The 16811-nt window shown below is 41.7% G+C and overlaps 1 protein-coding gene across 3 annotated transcripts in view; it reads right to left on the reverse strand.

The window, feature by feature from the left end:
• FNDC3B (fibronectin type III domain containing 3B) overlaps positions 1 to 16811 on the reverse strand; it is a 796261-nt gene that overhangs the window by 22118 nt on the left and 757332 nt on the right. For all 3 annotated transcript variants that reach the window (XM_069618738.1, XM_069618739.1, XM_069618740.1), the window contains one exon: positions 14592 to 14758. In XM_069618738.1, coding sequence (XP_069474839.1) covers positions 14592 to 14758 — 167 coding nt within the window. The remainder of the gene's footprint in view (positions 1 to 14591; positions 14759 to 16811) is intronic.

Here is a 16811-nt window from a genome sequence, read left to right on the forward strand (position 1 = left end):
GGAGAGAAAAACTGAATTTCACAATTCACCCAAAAAGGTTATGTAGCGGGTGCTGATTTGACTATTCCAGAATTAAAGATAGATATAAATCAATGAAAAACCCTGCGGGGGAAAAAAAAATCACACACAAAATTGAATCTGAAGTTTTTCCCCTTCATATTAAAAAAAAAACATAGTGAGAGCTCTGCAGCCAGGACATGACTGGATCAGACCACATGGCAATCAAACAAAGAGAACGTAACTATATTTCTCTCCATTTTATGCAATTTGAGGGGCACAATGAACAAGGCCTAGTGTGTTCCTGTGTGTGGGCAGAATTCATATTCACTACAATGGAACCTTTTGCATTTGAAGTGGTGAGACCATTAGATGCTGTAACAATGGCCACTGCTTCTCAGGTTGGAGGAATAGTGGCACACGCAACACATATGCGCAAAAGCAAAGCTGCAATCATTTTGTATTCAACAAGCCGGGCTGCTTAGCTGTCAAAACAGCCATCTACCAAACGGGAAATGCGTAGCTCTTCACAATGTACACGTTATACAGCAAATCCGCAACACGAACTACATCCAAAAAAGCATGTAGCAACTAAAAATACATTAAACAAATGATCTTTCTCATTTATATCGCACTACAAGCCGGATTATGGTATCTAAGGGCGGGACCAGGCATCGAACCCTGGCTGCTCAGTGTTGCTTTGTTTCCAAGACAAGCGAGTTGCATCAGAGCTATCCTCCCGGCCTCTTTAAGCCTTTAAGCATCAATTACACCTTGCTTCTTGGTTCGATTTCAACACTTAGGGCCTGATTCAGAGAACATTTTCCTATGGGATTAAGCTATTATAAAACGCTTCTATGAATCAGGCCCTTAGTGTCAACGAAAAAAAGACTGTTTTAACACAAAGTGAAAAAACACTACAATGCAGGTTGTATGTGATTTCATTATCGCAATTCGATTTAATCTCACTCTTCAAAATATACTTTATGACTTTATGAAGTGTCAAGCTCATTTAAAAATAAACTTAAATGGACAATGAAGAAACACACATCAAGTTTATTACTGAGAATTTCACTTATAGGACCTAATCCCTGGTAAAACTCTAAATAAAAATGAACTCCACAGTGCCCTCTATTAAAGGAGTGCATCAATCTTCCGATTAGAATTACTCTTTGCCAGCCACTTCCCAGCCAGAAATGTCCTGTTAACCGGAGGAATTGCATGTACCAACACCACACTTTAACCCACCGCTTTCCCTCCAACTTGCACACTTGATTTTAAAACACTATCCCCCCACATGTGGCTTGTCTGCAGCCTCGGAGCATACATCAAAAGCGAGGAACGGAAAGCTATAAATTAATCATAACCACTGGCATTGATTTTGCCCTTCTGAGTAATTACAAAACCAGCATGTACGGCTATGAACTGTGTTAGGTTAGATTTTCATATCAATGATAAATCTTCCTGACCTGTGTCAATCCCAGAACTTTTTGCTTTTTTACCTTGTCCCTAGGAGAAGGGGAAATTTTTCCCCTATCACCTAGTCTTTTTCTCTGTTTGTTTGCAACCTTTTTATGTCTCTCCATAGTGTATGGTTGAAGTTATAGTTTACTACAACTTTTATGGGCTTCGGCTGGATTGCCTCTATGCGCTCCCCTGTTAATTTCTCTTTTATGTACTTGGGTGAACTACAGTTCACAAGTAGTAAAAAGGGATTTTTATGCGCCTTTACATTGTATTAAGTGAGCCAGCACACCCCACCTTATGTGGAGTGCTGGGGGAAACAATGTATCCCCTTTCTTACTTACCTGGTTCATTTGTTTTACAATTTCAAGTTTTACACGAGTGGCTGCTGGCAGTGATTGTACCTTTATGACGTTTAGTCTTAAATACTCGCAGGCTATTAATTCAGCCTCAGTAATGCAAAGAAGGGACACCATTTTTTCCAAAATGGTGTCCTCCTTTTTTTGCCATTACTTCTGTGCTTGCTGTTTCTCAAGTCTTTCCCTGCCATTCTAGGTGGGAACGACCTCAGTGGCTGTTTGGTCTTCAGCGGGAATCCTGTGGATTCCCCGCCCAGGCTCCAGAGTGTGTGGAAAGACATGAAGCGAGGGAGGAGTCCAAAACTCTACAGCCCTTTGTCTTCCACCTTGCCTGAAAAGAAACAACTCCCAGTGGGGGGCTGACTCTCCTGGTTGGACAGCCAGACCACCCATTGCTGTAAAATGTGTGGAGAGAATGCAGAGGTTGTGCTATAGTTCCTGATACATACTTCGAACCTGGAAGCTGCTGACAAGTCGACCACTGGAGCTGAAAACTAAGAGGAAGATGAAGAAACAAAGGCTGTAGCAATTTCCAGCAATCAGAGAGCCTGCTGTGTAACCAGAGCCGGCTGTAACCCTTCATTCCAATCAACCTGGGGGTCACGAAACAGGTAACCCCAACCCAGAACCTGGTGAAATCCACTAGACTCAAGACGACTTGCATTTTGAGCCATACCACATCATGCTGCGACCTTGGGGCTGCAATATCCCAATAGCCTGGGATCTCGAGCCATTGTGTACTGCACAGTCTTCGGAATTCCAAATCGAGCTGCAATTTAGGTGGCATCCTGCTGGAATGCCAGAGACACAATTTGAGTCCTAAAAGTCCCCTCATCAGAGTGCTGGACCTTGCAAATGACGGGAATCAGACCAGAGATATTCAGCATTCTTCTGGCTCCTGAAACTGAAAAGGGCGCCAAAACCACAGAGCCATATCCAGCTACAAAGGGACTCTTGCCTGGAGCCTTCTCCATTGATCCCTGCTGTAAATTAGTCCCGTTTTATGTCTTCATGACAAAGGAATCTATCGACTGGGTTGTTGGCTGCAGATCCTGATGTTTTTCTGCTGCAACTCTTCTTCTGCGCTGAAGGTACTGTGTTGGCTGGGGTATTTATTTACCTTAAGCCTGTGTGATTTCTGTAAAGCTTTTGGGGTGTTTTCTGTGCTTGGGAGTCCTCTCGTCCAGTTAACCCAAGCCCACGGCTGGAATCCTCCTAGGGTGTCATCTTTGAAGTCCCTGGACACAAACTAACTTTAAAGTAAACTACTTACTTGTTTGAACAGTGTTCCACAGGAACTCCAACTTTTGCCTGCAACAGAACCCCATCTCACCCTGCCTACAGCTGGCACCTAGACCACTAGGGTCCCTCTTCTGCCTCTGAGTGAACTCATGCAATAGATTAGGGAAGGACTGGATAAGTAAAGGATTGTGTCTTGAAAAGTATAACAAGTGTTTAAAAGTACTTATTTGTGAAAGAATTAGTTGGGAACTGCACCTTTGAGAGTGGGCAGTAGTGGGCAGTTAAAGTTCTTACGGTTCCATGTGATAATTTCACCGCAAAAATATCGCCATACAAAAATATCGCCACCTTGATTCTGTGTTCTGCCATTCGGAAAAGTATATGTAAGGTTATTTTACTCACCTGTGAATTGGTTATTCCTCTTTCCCAAAAGTAATTCTGTTGGCTTCACTATTTATTTCAGAGAATAGGTGTACAATTTCCCTAACTTGGTCTTGCTTCCCCTAACTTGTTGTATAGCCTTTTTATACCAAGTCTGGTTTCGGTTTTACCGACCTAGAATAACATTGAGTCATTCATAAAGTGTAAAATTGGGTTTAGCTTTTTCTGGTCTGTTTTATACAGATGCTAAAACAGTCTTAGGTATAGCTCTTTTAAAACCTATATAGCTTGTATGTACCTTGACCTAGATGTGTGCTATCCTAAAATAAGTTAAGGGGTTATTTCTTACCTCAGTCAGTCTGTATTCCACTGATCTGAAAAGCAACTTTGGGTTAAGTGCACCATACAGATGAACAAATAAATAATAGTATATTACAGCATTAGGTGTTACCTGCCTAGAATAGCTGTGTGCCATTCCTGAAAAGTGTTCTGTAGGAGTTGCTGACCTTGGTCTGCCTGGTGCATCCTAAATTAGTGAAAAGAGTTCTTGCACATCTTAGACTGTTTTCCACTGAGTTGAAAAGCAACTGTAATTGTATATTACACAGAAAGGTCTTACTCACCTAGTATAACTGTGTATTATCATAAATGTAGTTATAGGTATATACTGTTCCTTGAATGAGTGTTCCACTGTTCAGAAAAGTATCCTGGTAACAGAGTTGGTTAATTATGTGATTTCTTTGCTGAGTATCACTGCATAATTGACAGGGTGTACAACCCTTGTATTACAGAAAGTAATCTGAAAGTAACTCATGGTTTTACTCCCCATGAATAGGTGTGCCCTATGCTAAATGTGTTCAATAAGGTCTGACTTACCTAGAAATACTGTTCGTTTTCTAAATAAGTCTATGCTTTGGTCTGTGTACTTTAAAGCATAGTGTTGTGTTTTTATAATGTGTTTATACGATCTGAGAGAGTACTTATTTCCGTCAAGATTTATCTGGGCCTACTTGTATTTAAATAAACCATTTATTTTTACAATACATAGTATTTCAGTATTTATTTGGACCATATGTGTACTACAATTATTTTGTACTGATTTTACAGCCCTCTGTACCTCCTAAAATAAGTCTGGCTGCTCTGTCTATGCTACCATATACTTAGTTGGTACAGGCTTATACTAAAAGTGGAGTCTTGTACTGTCCCGAGTTGAACGGTTTTACTAAGCTCTTAGTTGGACCTCAGAACGATTGTCCTAACAAACTGCTAGGTCAATCCCGGTTTGCGTCGCTTGGCATCATAGGTGAAATTTAGCCCCGGACTCAGGGTACAAAAACCCCAGTGTGCGCATAATCGTTCCATTTAGGGTGACTAAATGGGAGTAAAGCAGAAGAATGATGTATAGGAGGATTTTAAACGATCGCAAACACTGGCATTGTTCTGGGCAACCCTGCAGGCCCATAATTTGTCAGCTTGCATGCCATTACACAAGGGGAAAAAAAATATGTGAATTGGGCTTCGTCTCATCCCAATAATTATGATAAACCCATATAAATAAGTAGATGAGATAGTTTCACGAGAAATGACAACAGGTCAAAGCATGTGTTCCAACTGTAAAAATGTAAATATGTTTATTACCATTGGTCATGGCTCCAGACCCGTAGTGTATGTTATAAGTCGCTGGCTTAAGCCCCACATCCCTAGCCCCTCACTGAATGGTCACTCAAACTTATATCTTGAACATATTGCAAGGCACCCTAAGCAGGGATTACCCCGTCTCCTGTTTTGCTTCCTATGTGTGAATTTCCTATTGAAATTACACACTATAATCAATTCAATAAGCACAATACAATGTGCACCAGCTACACCCATTGTACAGGAAGAGTTGTGAATTTATTGTGAGGTCATGGCAGAGTGCATTTGTGACAAAACTGGAAGAGAGTTTTAATTAATTTGCTTTTATTTGAAGTGGTTTGTCCCAGTACAGGTCAGGGATCTTTGATCTTGTGAATGTTTTTTTTTATATTGCGAGTCTCATAATCCATCTTCTTGAACTGCTTTTCTCTTGTTTATGCTGTTCCAGAAACATGTTCTCAGTCCTTAAATGCCTCTTCTCTGCTTAGTTTGTACTGGTGGGCCATCAGGGTTACTTTAGCTTTTTGTCCAACCTGCTTTATTTTCTTCATGTGCCAGAGTTCAGCAGAGTGGTTTTCATCATGTTACCGTGGAGGTCGTGCTTTAAGTTCGTCAGGTTTGGTTGAGTATCTCAGATGTTTATAGGGGACAATGGTATCCCATAATTGCCCAAATGGATTCCGTTTTCCCTTGTCTTCCATATATTTCAGTTTCTTTCCATCTTTCAATACTCAAATGCCTTTACCTTTCTCAGGCTTCCAGAATATAACCTATGATATGATATGATATTTTATTTATATCGCACCCATACACAGGTGTTTCAGAGTGCGACCAGGCAAAGGGAGGGGGAGCGGGGAAGAGAAGAAAAACAAACGATCTTACTAGGCCCAGTGACATTGAGAACGTGCAAGTGCATGGGAAAGGGAAAGGGGGGAAGTGCAAGGGAAAGGGGGGGGGGAAGTGCAAGGCAGAGGAGAAACAAGACAAATAATAAGTTAGTGGATAAATAAGTGAATAAATAAGGTGATAAGAGCAGTGGTAGTGCAGCCAGTGAAGGGTAAGTGCGGGGCAAGTCAGAAAGGGTAGACATCTGATAAGTGCAGAAGATGAGTGGGGGGTCCTGTAAGGGTACAGATAACAGGCCCCAGTGCAGGGATGGCCAGGAGGCAGTGCCGGAGGATGTCGGGGTGGGCAGGTAACTGAGCCCACAGGCCCCGTTGGCAGGTGAGGCAGTGACGAGAAGAGAAGGCAGATCAACAGGGGAGGAGAGTGCTAAAGGCAGATGAGAAGAGGAAGGTCTTAAGGAGCTTCCGGAACCGTAGATCGTTTTCTTCAAGTTTCAGGGTGGCAGGGAGGCCGTTCCAAAGGGAGGCTCCGGCCGAGGACAGAGATCTGCCCCCTGCACGTTTCTTAGAAAAACAGCTGAGTCTTTCATAGTTTACGTGCATTTACAGGAATCGCTTATGGAAATTCAACCCAATCCCCATGATTCAAGATTCTCCTACTTATTTCGTGCATTTCACTTCAACACCCAAAATGCAGAGCTGTTTCAGTTTGTTTCTTCCATTTAGAGATTTCACCTCAGTTCCCAGGATTCAGAGTCGTCGTATTTTACTTTGACTCTTGCTTGTATTTGAATCATTTAAAGTTTTCACCTCAGTTCCCAGGATTCAGAGTCATTTTACTTAACTTTGTTTCTTCCTTGTGTTTGAAACATTTAGCGATTTCACCTCAGTTCCCAGGATTCAGAGTTGTTTTACTTTACTTTGTTTCTTCCTTGTGTTTGAAACATTTAGCGATTTCACCTCAGTTTCCAAGATTCAGAGTCATTTTACTTTACTGTGTTTCTTCCTTGTGTTTGAATCATTTAAACTTTTCAGCTCAGTTCCCAGGATTCAGAGTCCTTTTACTTTACTTTGTTTCTTCCTTGTGTCTGAAACATTTAGAGATTTCACGTCAGTTCCCAGGATTCAGTTGTTTTACTTTACTTTGTTTCATCCTTGTGTTTCAAACATTTAGTGATTTCACCTCAGTTGCCATGATTCGGAGTTGCTGTACTTTATTTTGTTTCTTCCTTGTGTTTGAAACATTTAGTGATTTCACTTGAGTTCCCATAATTCAGAGTTGTTGTCCGTTGGTTTTTTTCTTGCAGCTGGAACGTGTTGGGTTTTCACCTCACTTCTTAGAACACAGCATTGTTATACTTTACTTGCTGCTAAAGGTGAAACTTCAGTGTTTTGGATCCTCCACTGATGGGGCAGCCTAGTCACCCTCTCACACTCCCATGAGTAGGCGGTAGCCCCTTCGCACAGTTTTGCAATAGTGCCCACTCTCCTAATGGCTGTGGACTTGCAGCGTATCATCACCGCTCCATTGGCTTGTATGTCACCTAGTCTCTTACACTAGCTCGGCATCCGTCCAGTGGCTTGTGCCTGGCACAATCTCTTGCACTGTCATAGCAGCTTACGACTTGTAGCCTCTCTCTCTCGCAGATGTCAGCACTGCAAGACATTGGTCACACTTCTCCCAGCACAGGCCGATACCGCCTTTAGCAAGCTTCTCTGGTTCTCTGCCACTCCTCGGCATGACCTGCCACATCTCCGCCTCATACAGTCTGCTTTCTCTCGCTTGTTCATCGTTTTTCGATCACAGTGCGCCTTCTTTTATGGAGCTTTTCAAGGACCCCGTTTAATTTAACATGAGCGTAGAAGTTCCAGATAGTAGACTTAAGTCTGTCTTCCAAACCCCAGAAAGCATATGTATTGATTTTAGAGGGTGACTCATTACAAGGAGCTGGAATCAGCAGCAGGTGAGCAATACTGGGTAAGGGCACTCTTCCATAACAGTATAAACAAATGTAAGTTGCAAGACAATTATTTAAGGTCTAGATTTTACAACATAATGTATCCTAGTAAAATGGTGAGAAAACTATATAGAAAGCCTCATTTGGTAAAAGAATATGTATCTATTCTTTTTTAAATTCAGCTGAATTATTTTCTGCCATGGGTTGACCCAATGGTTCCTTCTGAAACACCAAGCAATAATGTTTAAATGTATATATCTTAGGAAAAGCCTTCTGTGCAGCTCTGCTACACTAGCTATACGCTATAGAATAACAATATAAAAACATGTTTTAGCTTCTTGTGCCCGCCCTTTGTCAGCATATTGTATGGTACATGTCCTTCCTTTGATGATATAGCCTCCATGCAAAATATGTTGTTTATTGCACCAGAACATTATTTGTAATATAAATCTACAGAAAAATAATTCACTGCAAGGCAGAGTCACTTATTTGTAAACGTTTTTTGATTCTGCAATAAAATGCAGGACTGTAGATGTAAAGGCAACAAATAAATCTAGCATGGAGCTACCTACTTTTAAAGTAGAATCTTTTTAAAATAAACGGTTGCAAGCAAAGAAGTTTATGAATGGATGTGTTCTTTTGTGTTGCTGTATATGTGTCATGTGCTCCTGATGTATGGCATGTTTTTCACAACATGCATCATGGTTGAGCAATCTCTGTCCTCTGTGCAATTTGATGCAATTAGAGTCGTCAATAGAAGACACAGGAGCAATTGCATCATCTGCTGATGGCTTATTGTGGGAAAGCAATATATTCTGTCCTTGTGGAAGCATCCACTTGGCATACAAAAACAACCTGTATGCTATGTGGCGAGTCAGAGGAAGGACACAGACTCTCTGAGGACATGGTGTACGATATTTTATTAAATTAACTCTGTAAGGCCCGACTCTCCCTAGCACTCTGGCTGCTCCCCACCTATGTTACTAACTCCCTTGCTCGTGTGTCAGTCGTGAATGTCCAAAGATATAAGTCTGATGTCCGAAACTACCCTAGCTGACCCGACCACTATGAAAACTAACTTAGGTCAGGAGAATGACTCCCTTCTCCTGAGGGTACATCTAGTACCAGTATTTATATTTCTCTTCAATATGCAACCCAAAAATAGTCTCTCGTGACTTCTTGTATCAATCTCTTTAGTTCTCCAATTAGGCTATTGAGTGTTCTCTGGTCTTTAATACTCCCTTTTGGGGATCTCTTCTAAACTCTATGTTCTGGGCTATTAATTTTAATGCATCATGGGAAGGTATTATTGCTTTGGTGGCCTTTCCCTTCTCGATGATTACAGTTCGATTGGTTCTGGTCTACTTGACCTTGTTTGTGGCTCAAATGCCCAGTTCCTCTAAACTCTGGCTCGTACCTTTCTTTCTCTTTGGTATTGTATTTGTCTTGTACAGAATATTGGGTTAGTTTCCCCTTCTCTAAGGGTGTTATTATCCACTGGTCATTTCTCTTATTTGTCATCTTTTCAATGCTTCTTTCACTTAAATCACAATATTTACAGTTTATTTGCTTCAAGATTTCATAGCCTCTTCTGAGACAAGTTGCTTGTGTGGTATGATTATTTCTTTGGGTCCTGGCGCGTTTTCCGCTCTCCTCATTACCTTCACTCTTGAAGGATAACATCTGGAGGAGCCCTATTCTTCAGGGAGCTTTGCTCTGCTCATGGACTGCCGACACTGCCTTCTGTCTGGCATCGCATTCTCTCGCTTCTCTGCGGTGTACCAGTTATTCTCTGCACAACCAGATATCCTGGGACCCTCTATTCCCGGTGGGATTGGCAATGGTTTGTGGACCTGCGGTCCACCATGGATTCTCCTTCGTGGTCTCGCCACCACCTTCTCCTGGGCTACAGATCAGATTCTCGTTCTTATGGTTCGTCGTAGCTCAGCAATATCGAGCAAGTTTTAAACACGCAGGCTTCCTGGTTCCTTTGTTCTCCAGGTGTTACGCTGCTTGGGGCCTTTCTAGGCTTGCGCATGTGTTCCCCTCTATCCTCTCTCTCGGACCTCACGTTACTCCATGTACTCATCAGAGTGAATTGTATACACTGATTTAAAGGGACATCTTCTTTTTCCATAAACTAATGACATCTATTGGGAGTTTCTTCGTCCCAGTCTTGGTACTTCATAGTTTCAGGTATTTTCAAACATCCCATGTAGACCACAGTATATTTAGCTTTAGGGAGGAGTCCTTGTCCCCTAAGGGGAGCCTCTCCGGGGAGGTGCCACTTGCCTCTTCCCCTAGGGAGGGTATTGTGGAGCAGGTTCACCTCTCTAGCCTAACAGGGGATGGGGTACTTCCCCCTTCCCTTTGGGGAGAAGGGATGAATTCTCTTGATTCGTCACACCTTGTATAATACAGCCAAGGATACATTGTTCAATATCCTGATTGTCCCCCTTGTTCGGCATAAAATTAAACTCAAAAGTTAGACCAATCACGCCTATGAATGACAATTACATGTATTCAGAAACCACTCTCCATGAATTTGAAGCCACTAGGGTTGTGATATTATGTTTATTTCCATTCACAGAAATCTAAAAATCAACACTCTAGACAGAGCCCACCTGAATAGGAGGGATGGTTACACAAGTGTCCAAAGCATTCTAATGGTGCCATTTTACTTTGTGAAGAATCGTCCTAAATCACTATCACTGCCTCATCAGTAATTGCAAATACAGTAAAACACAATGTTGGGATTTCAATAGTCTTTCCAACCGAAATCACATTTCTTGAACGATAGTCGACAAGTGTTTTGCTTAGTCTCCAGCTATCATGCAGTGGAGGCTAATGAGCTTCTTCAAGACTATGTGCAACGGCAACTAGCTTTCAACATCTTTTGGATTTGTTTATTGTAGTTCAAATTAGTATTTCCCACCGACCACTATTTTTGTGCCGCATCTCGTACAAAATCATTGTCATTGTGGATTGCAGATCTGTGAGTCCATGAGAAGCCTCCACGGTCCAGTAAAGCATTTCTGTGCACCACGAAAATAGTGGCCAGCCCGGAATGCAAGGCGGCGGGAACTGTAATTTCCCATTCCTGTGGAGTCCCATACGACTCCACAGGAATGGGGACACAGAAGCACCGGCACCATTGCTAACAGGCAGTCTCACAGTCTGGCGGTCCTTAAAGGGTGCCAGTACGTTTCTTCCGGCATACTTATGGACCGCCAGACTTGTAATGAGGCCCAACATATTTGAGAAAACATCAATATCCCGGTGCATAGGGCCCTACGCTTTGCTGACCACGGCCAACAGGATGCACTTCAAAGGGTCCTGCACCCATGACACTACACTGAAACGGCCGCACCAAAAGCGATGCGTCGGAAATGTCAGATAGCAGAGTACCCCCATAGACATGACCTGCATAAAACCTAGTTCGAAAGATCCATGCAGCTTTATATCTCAATAGGGTGGTGTCCACAATTCACTTCTTAGTAAATGGTTATGGAATTGCTCGAATGTTTTATGTTTTTTTTCCTGCTCTATTGCATTTTATTGCATTGTTTTATTGTGCTTTTATTATGTTCCTTTATGCGTTCTCTTAAGTGTGTTCTATGTTATGAGATTGGTATTTGTGTAAAATCCTAATTTAGGATTGTATCACAATAAAGTAAATATATATATACATGTTTTCTGACTACACGCAGCAAAAGTTTCATTATTAAGTTAGGGATATGGTAAATGATCACTGTATGGATTTAACAAGGGAATTGAGAACCAGAAAGAAGTTAATAAAAAAGAAAAGCAGTAAGTAAATGCAAAGGAAAGGAGAGGGAAAGGGGCATGGGGTAGAGGGCAAAGGATAGTCAGGGGAAATTAAAAGTGACTTAAATAAGGGGGCCGGATCGTGTGCACAGAATAAGGTGAAGTCAGGGTACAGATAAAGGTGAAAATTATGGAAAGAAAGTAGGCGCCAATATGTTAGTAATCACAATATATATTAAAAACGGAAAAAACCATAGGAAGTAGAAAAGTGCTTTGAAGGTGTTTAGAATGAGGTGTCATGCCGGAGTAGCAGAATTAATTGTGAAGAGAGGTGAGTGGAGAAAGGTGGCAAAAGGAAGGGAGGGAGCATGAAACAATAAGGCACAAAGAGGGGAAGAGTGGAGGAAGGAGGCAGTAGGAAGATGGGGATGCAGAGGGATGAAAGGAGGAGCAGAAAGATAGATGGGTGGAGTAGCACAGAACCTATGAGTAGAGGAGGGCAGGAAGAGGATAATAACGAGCTGAGAGGAAAGTAACGCCTGAGGAAGGATGAAGGATGTAAAAAGAACAAGTGCAGCAGAGGAAAGAACAAGTAGAAATTGTAACAAGATGTGAATCGGAAAGGAAAAATGAGCAGTGTCCACTGCAGGAGGGAGAATTAATAGTGGAAGAAGGAGGGAGAGATATGACAGTGATGACAGCAAAGGAGGGAAGGCTGCAGCAGACACAGAAGTAAGACCTGAGGAGGGGAGGAGTAAATCAGAGCTTGAGAGAAGAACAGGCAGGATGAGGAGTAAGGATGAAGAGGGCCGAGGTAGAGGAATGAGAGGCAAAAGAGGAGGAAGGCAAAAGAGAGCCCATAGAGGAGGGGGATGATGATTTAGGAATGAGGGTAAGATTTGTGCTATGGAAGGAGTTGTTTCCAGTCACCTGCAAGAGAAATTAAGTGTGAAACATACAAGTACCAGAATCCTTAGAGACAATATAGTCAATTAACCTACTACACCTGAAAAGGAAATGAAGACACGCCTGAAAAGGTAAAGAAACACAGCCTCCCTGAAGATTGATGGAGTGATGAAACCGAGTGTTTGAATGAGAAGTCAATGCAGGAAAACTTGACTGGCAACAGAGTGCGCGCCTTGTCATTAATTCTTAACCATGATTTAGGAATAGGAAAGGAAATATTTAGTCAGAGGAATGTGTGGAGTGTGGAGGGAGGGTGTCCAGAGGCTTGATCCCACAACATCTCGTCCAGTGCAGGGAGAAAGCTTGGTCACAAAATGAGGGTCTAGGGAAAGCAATTGAGTAAGTCTGGCTCCAGGCAAGGGGAAAGAAGACTATTTCCACAGCTCAACATTTGCGCTAGAGCTTGAGGTCCAAACCCTGTCCAGACCACCCAAGCAACCGGCATGAGGATGAGACCGTCACATCAATCTTAGAAACATAAGGCAACCAATTATACCAAGAAACATCCGACAAGACTGTCAAGATGGAAGTTAATGGCAAATTTAACTCCCAAAATTTTGACTCTTATGGAGTAATATGGAGTATGGATAATAAACTTACTTTTGGATTGGCCAGGACCAAGACACAAAGCACATCAGATGTATTAATGTTTACCTCGAGACATCCCTCCTCCATGAAATCTGCTTATCAAACTTACATTTTGGAGGGCATTTGCTGTTCTAGCCACCAAATGTGCGTCATCCGCATATAATAGTACCAGCCGAAATGGTGTATCCATCTGCGGCATGTCTGGTGTAACACTCTGAAGCTTATCTATGGTCAAGGGAATTAACATATAAAACAAACAATAGGAGTGTGAGAATGCACCCTTGCCTCAAGCTCCCAGAAGTTGGAAAAAGGGGCCAGGTGCCTTCGCACCACATATCTAACAGTTATTTAAGTGCCCTAGTGGAATTCAACTGGAATATTAAACAGGCACCCCTGGGATCCCTTTTCTATAAAGTAATGACAAGAGGAAATTCATATTTACTTAGTCAAATGCAGTTGAACAAATACATTGAGGCAAGCAGAACGGAGCATCAACTGCTGTGAAGTTACAAACAATGAGTTGGAGGTTCAGTGCCTGTACATTTGTACCTAGAGCCTTGGTGAAACCAAATGTCACTTGTGACATTCCATGGCAGATTCCTCAACCCAGACGTCCAATAAAGGTTAGTTAGCCAAAACATTGGTACTAGATTAAAGAAAGAGGATAGCAGGCAAGATTGGCCCTATAATCCTTCTTGAAAATTGGGTCTATCAATATGCTTTTCCTGCTAGGTTTATTCACAAAGTGGCATCTGAAGCATTAAATAAAGTGGCATAGAAAAGCAAATAAAAGGAGAAGGGGAGGGTCACCACCCACCTCTAAAAAAATAAAGGCAAAATAAAGAAACACTGGTAAAATTGGGTGAAAAAGTATCATAAGGAAAAGAGATAGTTACACAAAATCATAACAATTTTTATTTCATCATAAAAACATCTAAAATGTGCTCACAGATCAATAATAACATCAACCAATACAGTGAACGCAAGAGAAGAGCTAGCGATAACAATTGTCAATTGACCACTATTAATGATCACGTTCTATGAATCACAACAATTAAGTCTGGCACCTAAGAAAGTGTCTCGTCTTATTGATCACATATTCTACGTGATGCTTACATCAATTACTTTTGAATGGAAAACACTATTGAGTATTAATTGCTAGTATATAAAGGTAAACAAGAACACAGATATATTGCAAAAAGTGTGCGGTGAAAAGTTAAGCGCAGACAAAGAAACTGGCTGAAACAGAAAACAAACAGTTAAAAAAAACAATGGCAAAGTAACTTCTAAACCAAATAACTGGCATTTGACTGAATTCTTGAGTCCTGATGGGTACCCAATGTAATAAATGATTTATGCAAGAACGTTTAAGTCGACCTAGGAGTTACCTTTGATTGCTGTTGGAACGGATTTGGTTGTGCAGAAGGTGCAGATGTCAGAGAAAGGCCCCTCTCCGGCATCATTCAGAGCTTGTATTCTAAAACTGTAGCTAGTAAACTCGGTCAACCTTTGCACCTTGTAGGTGTGACTTGGCCCTCTGTACATTTGGATAAATCTGGCAAGAGAGAAATCATCGAGTTAGTTATGTTCAAGGTGCAAAACAATTGCATGTCAGCACACAAGATGATGATCTATCGATTTTTCATTAAACATTGAAAAGAGAAGGGCATAAACATGTATTTGCTTTGGAGGGTTCATGTAAATGAATGCAGAGATTTGGAAAGCTGGCAGCGGACCCATTTGTTTTTTAAACCGAGAAAGATCTGACAGCATACTATACAATATTCATGAAATAAAGTTACCCTATGAGGAAACAATGGCCCCAAATGAAAGTACTCCTCACCTACTGAAACTGACCATGGATGCACTTGAACTCTTCTTAGTTCTGATTGATGCAGATACCAACTTTACTGCACAGTTAAACCAAAGATGTGTATAAATGAATGTCGGGCATATTTACTTACTTCATTTCTTTCACCATTTTACTTAACGCAAGTGAGATCAACTAAGGTGTTGGAGCACATACATCATACAAAGGGGTTCATCACAAGGTGGGCGGAGCTATCAACCATGCTTTACCGCTCCGCCCATCTATGAGTTTGGCGGAAGGTTTGAGATTGACTTCCAGCTTTGAGCTGGAGGAAATCTGGCCACTTTCCACTCATTTTCGGTGATATTACGCCGCAGTAATAGTGCCGGAAATACTCCATAGAGTCCTACGGACTCTGGAACAATGGGGATTTACAGCTTTGCTGCAACCAGGGCTCGAGTCGCGGGTACACTCGGCGGGACGGAGTCCACCCACTTTATTCAGAGGGTGGCCTAAGTCCCCACCAGCTAAAAGAGTAACATTGGATGTCCTCTTTGAATTTATGAATTAAAGCCGATCTCAGAGACCAAATCTGCAATCGTTCTGTTTGTAGGCCAGCCACTTGACCACGGCACGATATAACATGATGAAAAATAAACAACTAAAGGTGAAATATCCCATTTCGGTACTGCATGTCCCAGGGAAAACATTTGTATTGGTTCTTGGAGTTTAAAACATGCACACCTTTTAACGTTTTCAAAAACACGATTAGAAGAAAGCATCCTGTCTTGGTTTTGTGTGTGTGTTGATTTTATGAAAGGTAAATGCCATTCGTCCTGTTCAATTTGGGTGGTTATGCAAAGCCAATTTAATGAAATGTCCATACCACGTCGATATGCTAATTTCTAGTGACGTCACATCCCATTGCGTTTGTTGATGAGTCCCCCCACTTTCATTTTTAGGACTAGACCCCCGGCCGCAACTCTGGTTCAGGTGCGGTAATGCTATTTGTGTTGGACAGAATCCTGGTGGATTTACCATTGGGATGCTGTCCACTCCTGATGAGGGCCAAAGTCTTTCCCCTACTTCGATGGTGCAGCTTACCAGCAGTTAGAAAGGATGCGCACTAAAACACTACAGTCCCCCTGCACCTCGGAAACTGGCCACTACAGTGTTTAGCACGCATGCTAACCCTGTCCGTTGGGTCCTCATTTGCAAATTTCTCCCACTGGCGGAAGCTGCCATATTATGTATGTAAATCAGCCTTTTTATATTACTATCACTGGTGCCGGTATTAAATTTGTTTCTTTTCCCCAAGGAAAGTTTGCTCTTACAAATCCCCTTACCACTCCCATTTCCCTCCATCTACATTACTTCCAGTTACCCCTTGTTCAGGGGGAAACAGGCATCAGTGGTTGGTGTTTTTGCCATCTGCATACACATTTTTTTTTTTTTTTATATAAAAGGCACACAGACCATTTTACTGTTCAACATATTTAATTTTTCCAATCACCTGAGTTTTACAGCATATTTTTTGCACACTGGTTAAGATCTGGCCAATGCTTTTCAAAAATCACACGAAAGACCCCTTTTGCAATTTCACTAAGAGTTTGCATCTCATAAATTAGAATTGTGAAACGGGTATTTTTGGTGAACAATATCAGGCAGTCAACTACTAGTCAGGCATACCTGTCTTTCCACCGTTCACGATTACATTTCATGCAGAAGGTCTCCCACAAAAGCACCCAAAAACATACACTCTCGCATACACATAGTAGGACATGGCCAATTTAATTTC

This window comes from Ambystoma mexicanum, chromosome 10 (genome assembly GCF_040938575.1).
Source record: "Ambystoma mexicanum isolate Mex_15411 chromosome 10, UKY_AmexF1_1, whole genome shotgun sequence".
Taxonomy (NCBI): domain Eukaryota; kingdom Metazoa; phylum Chordata; class Amphibia; order Caudata; family Ambystomatidae; genus Ambystoma; species Ambystoma mexicanum.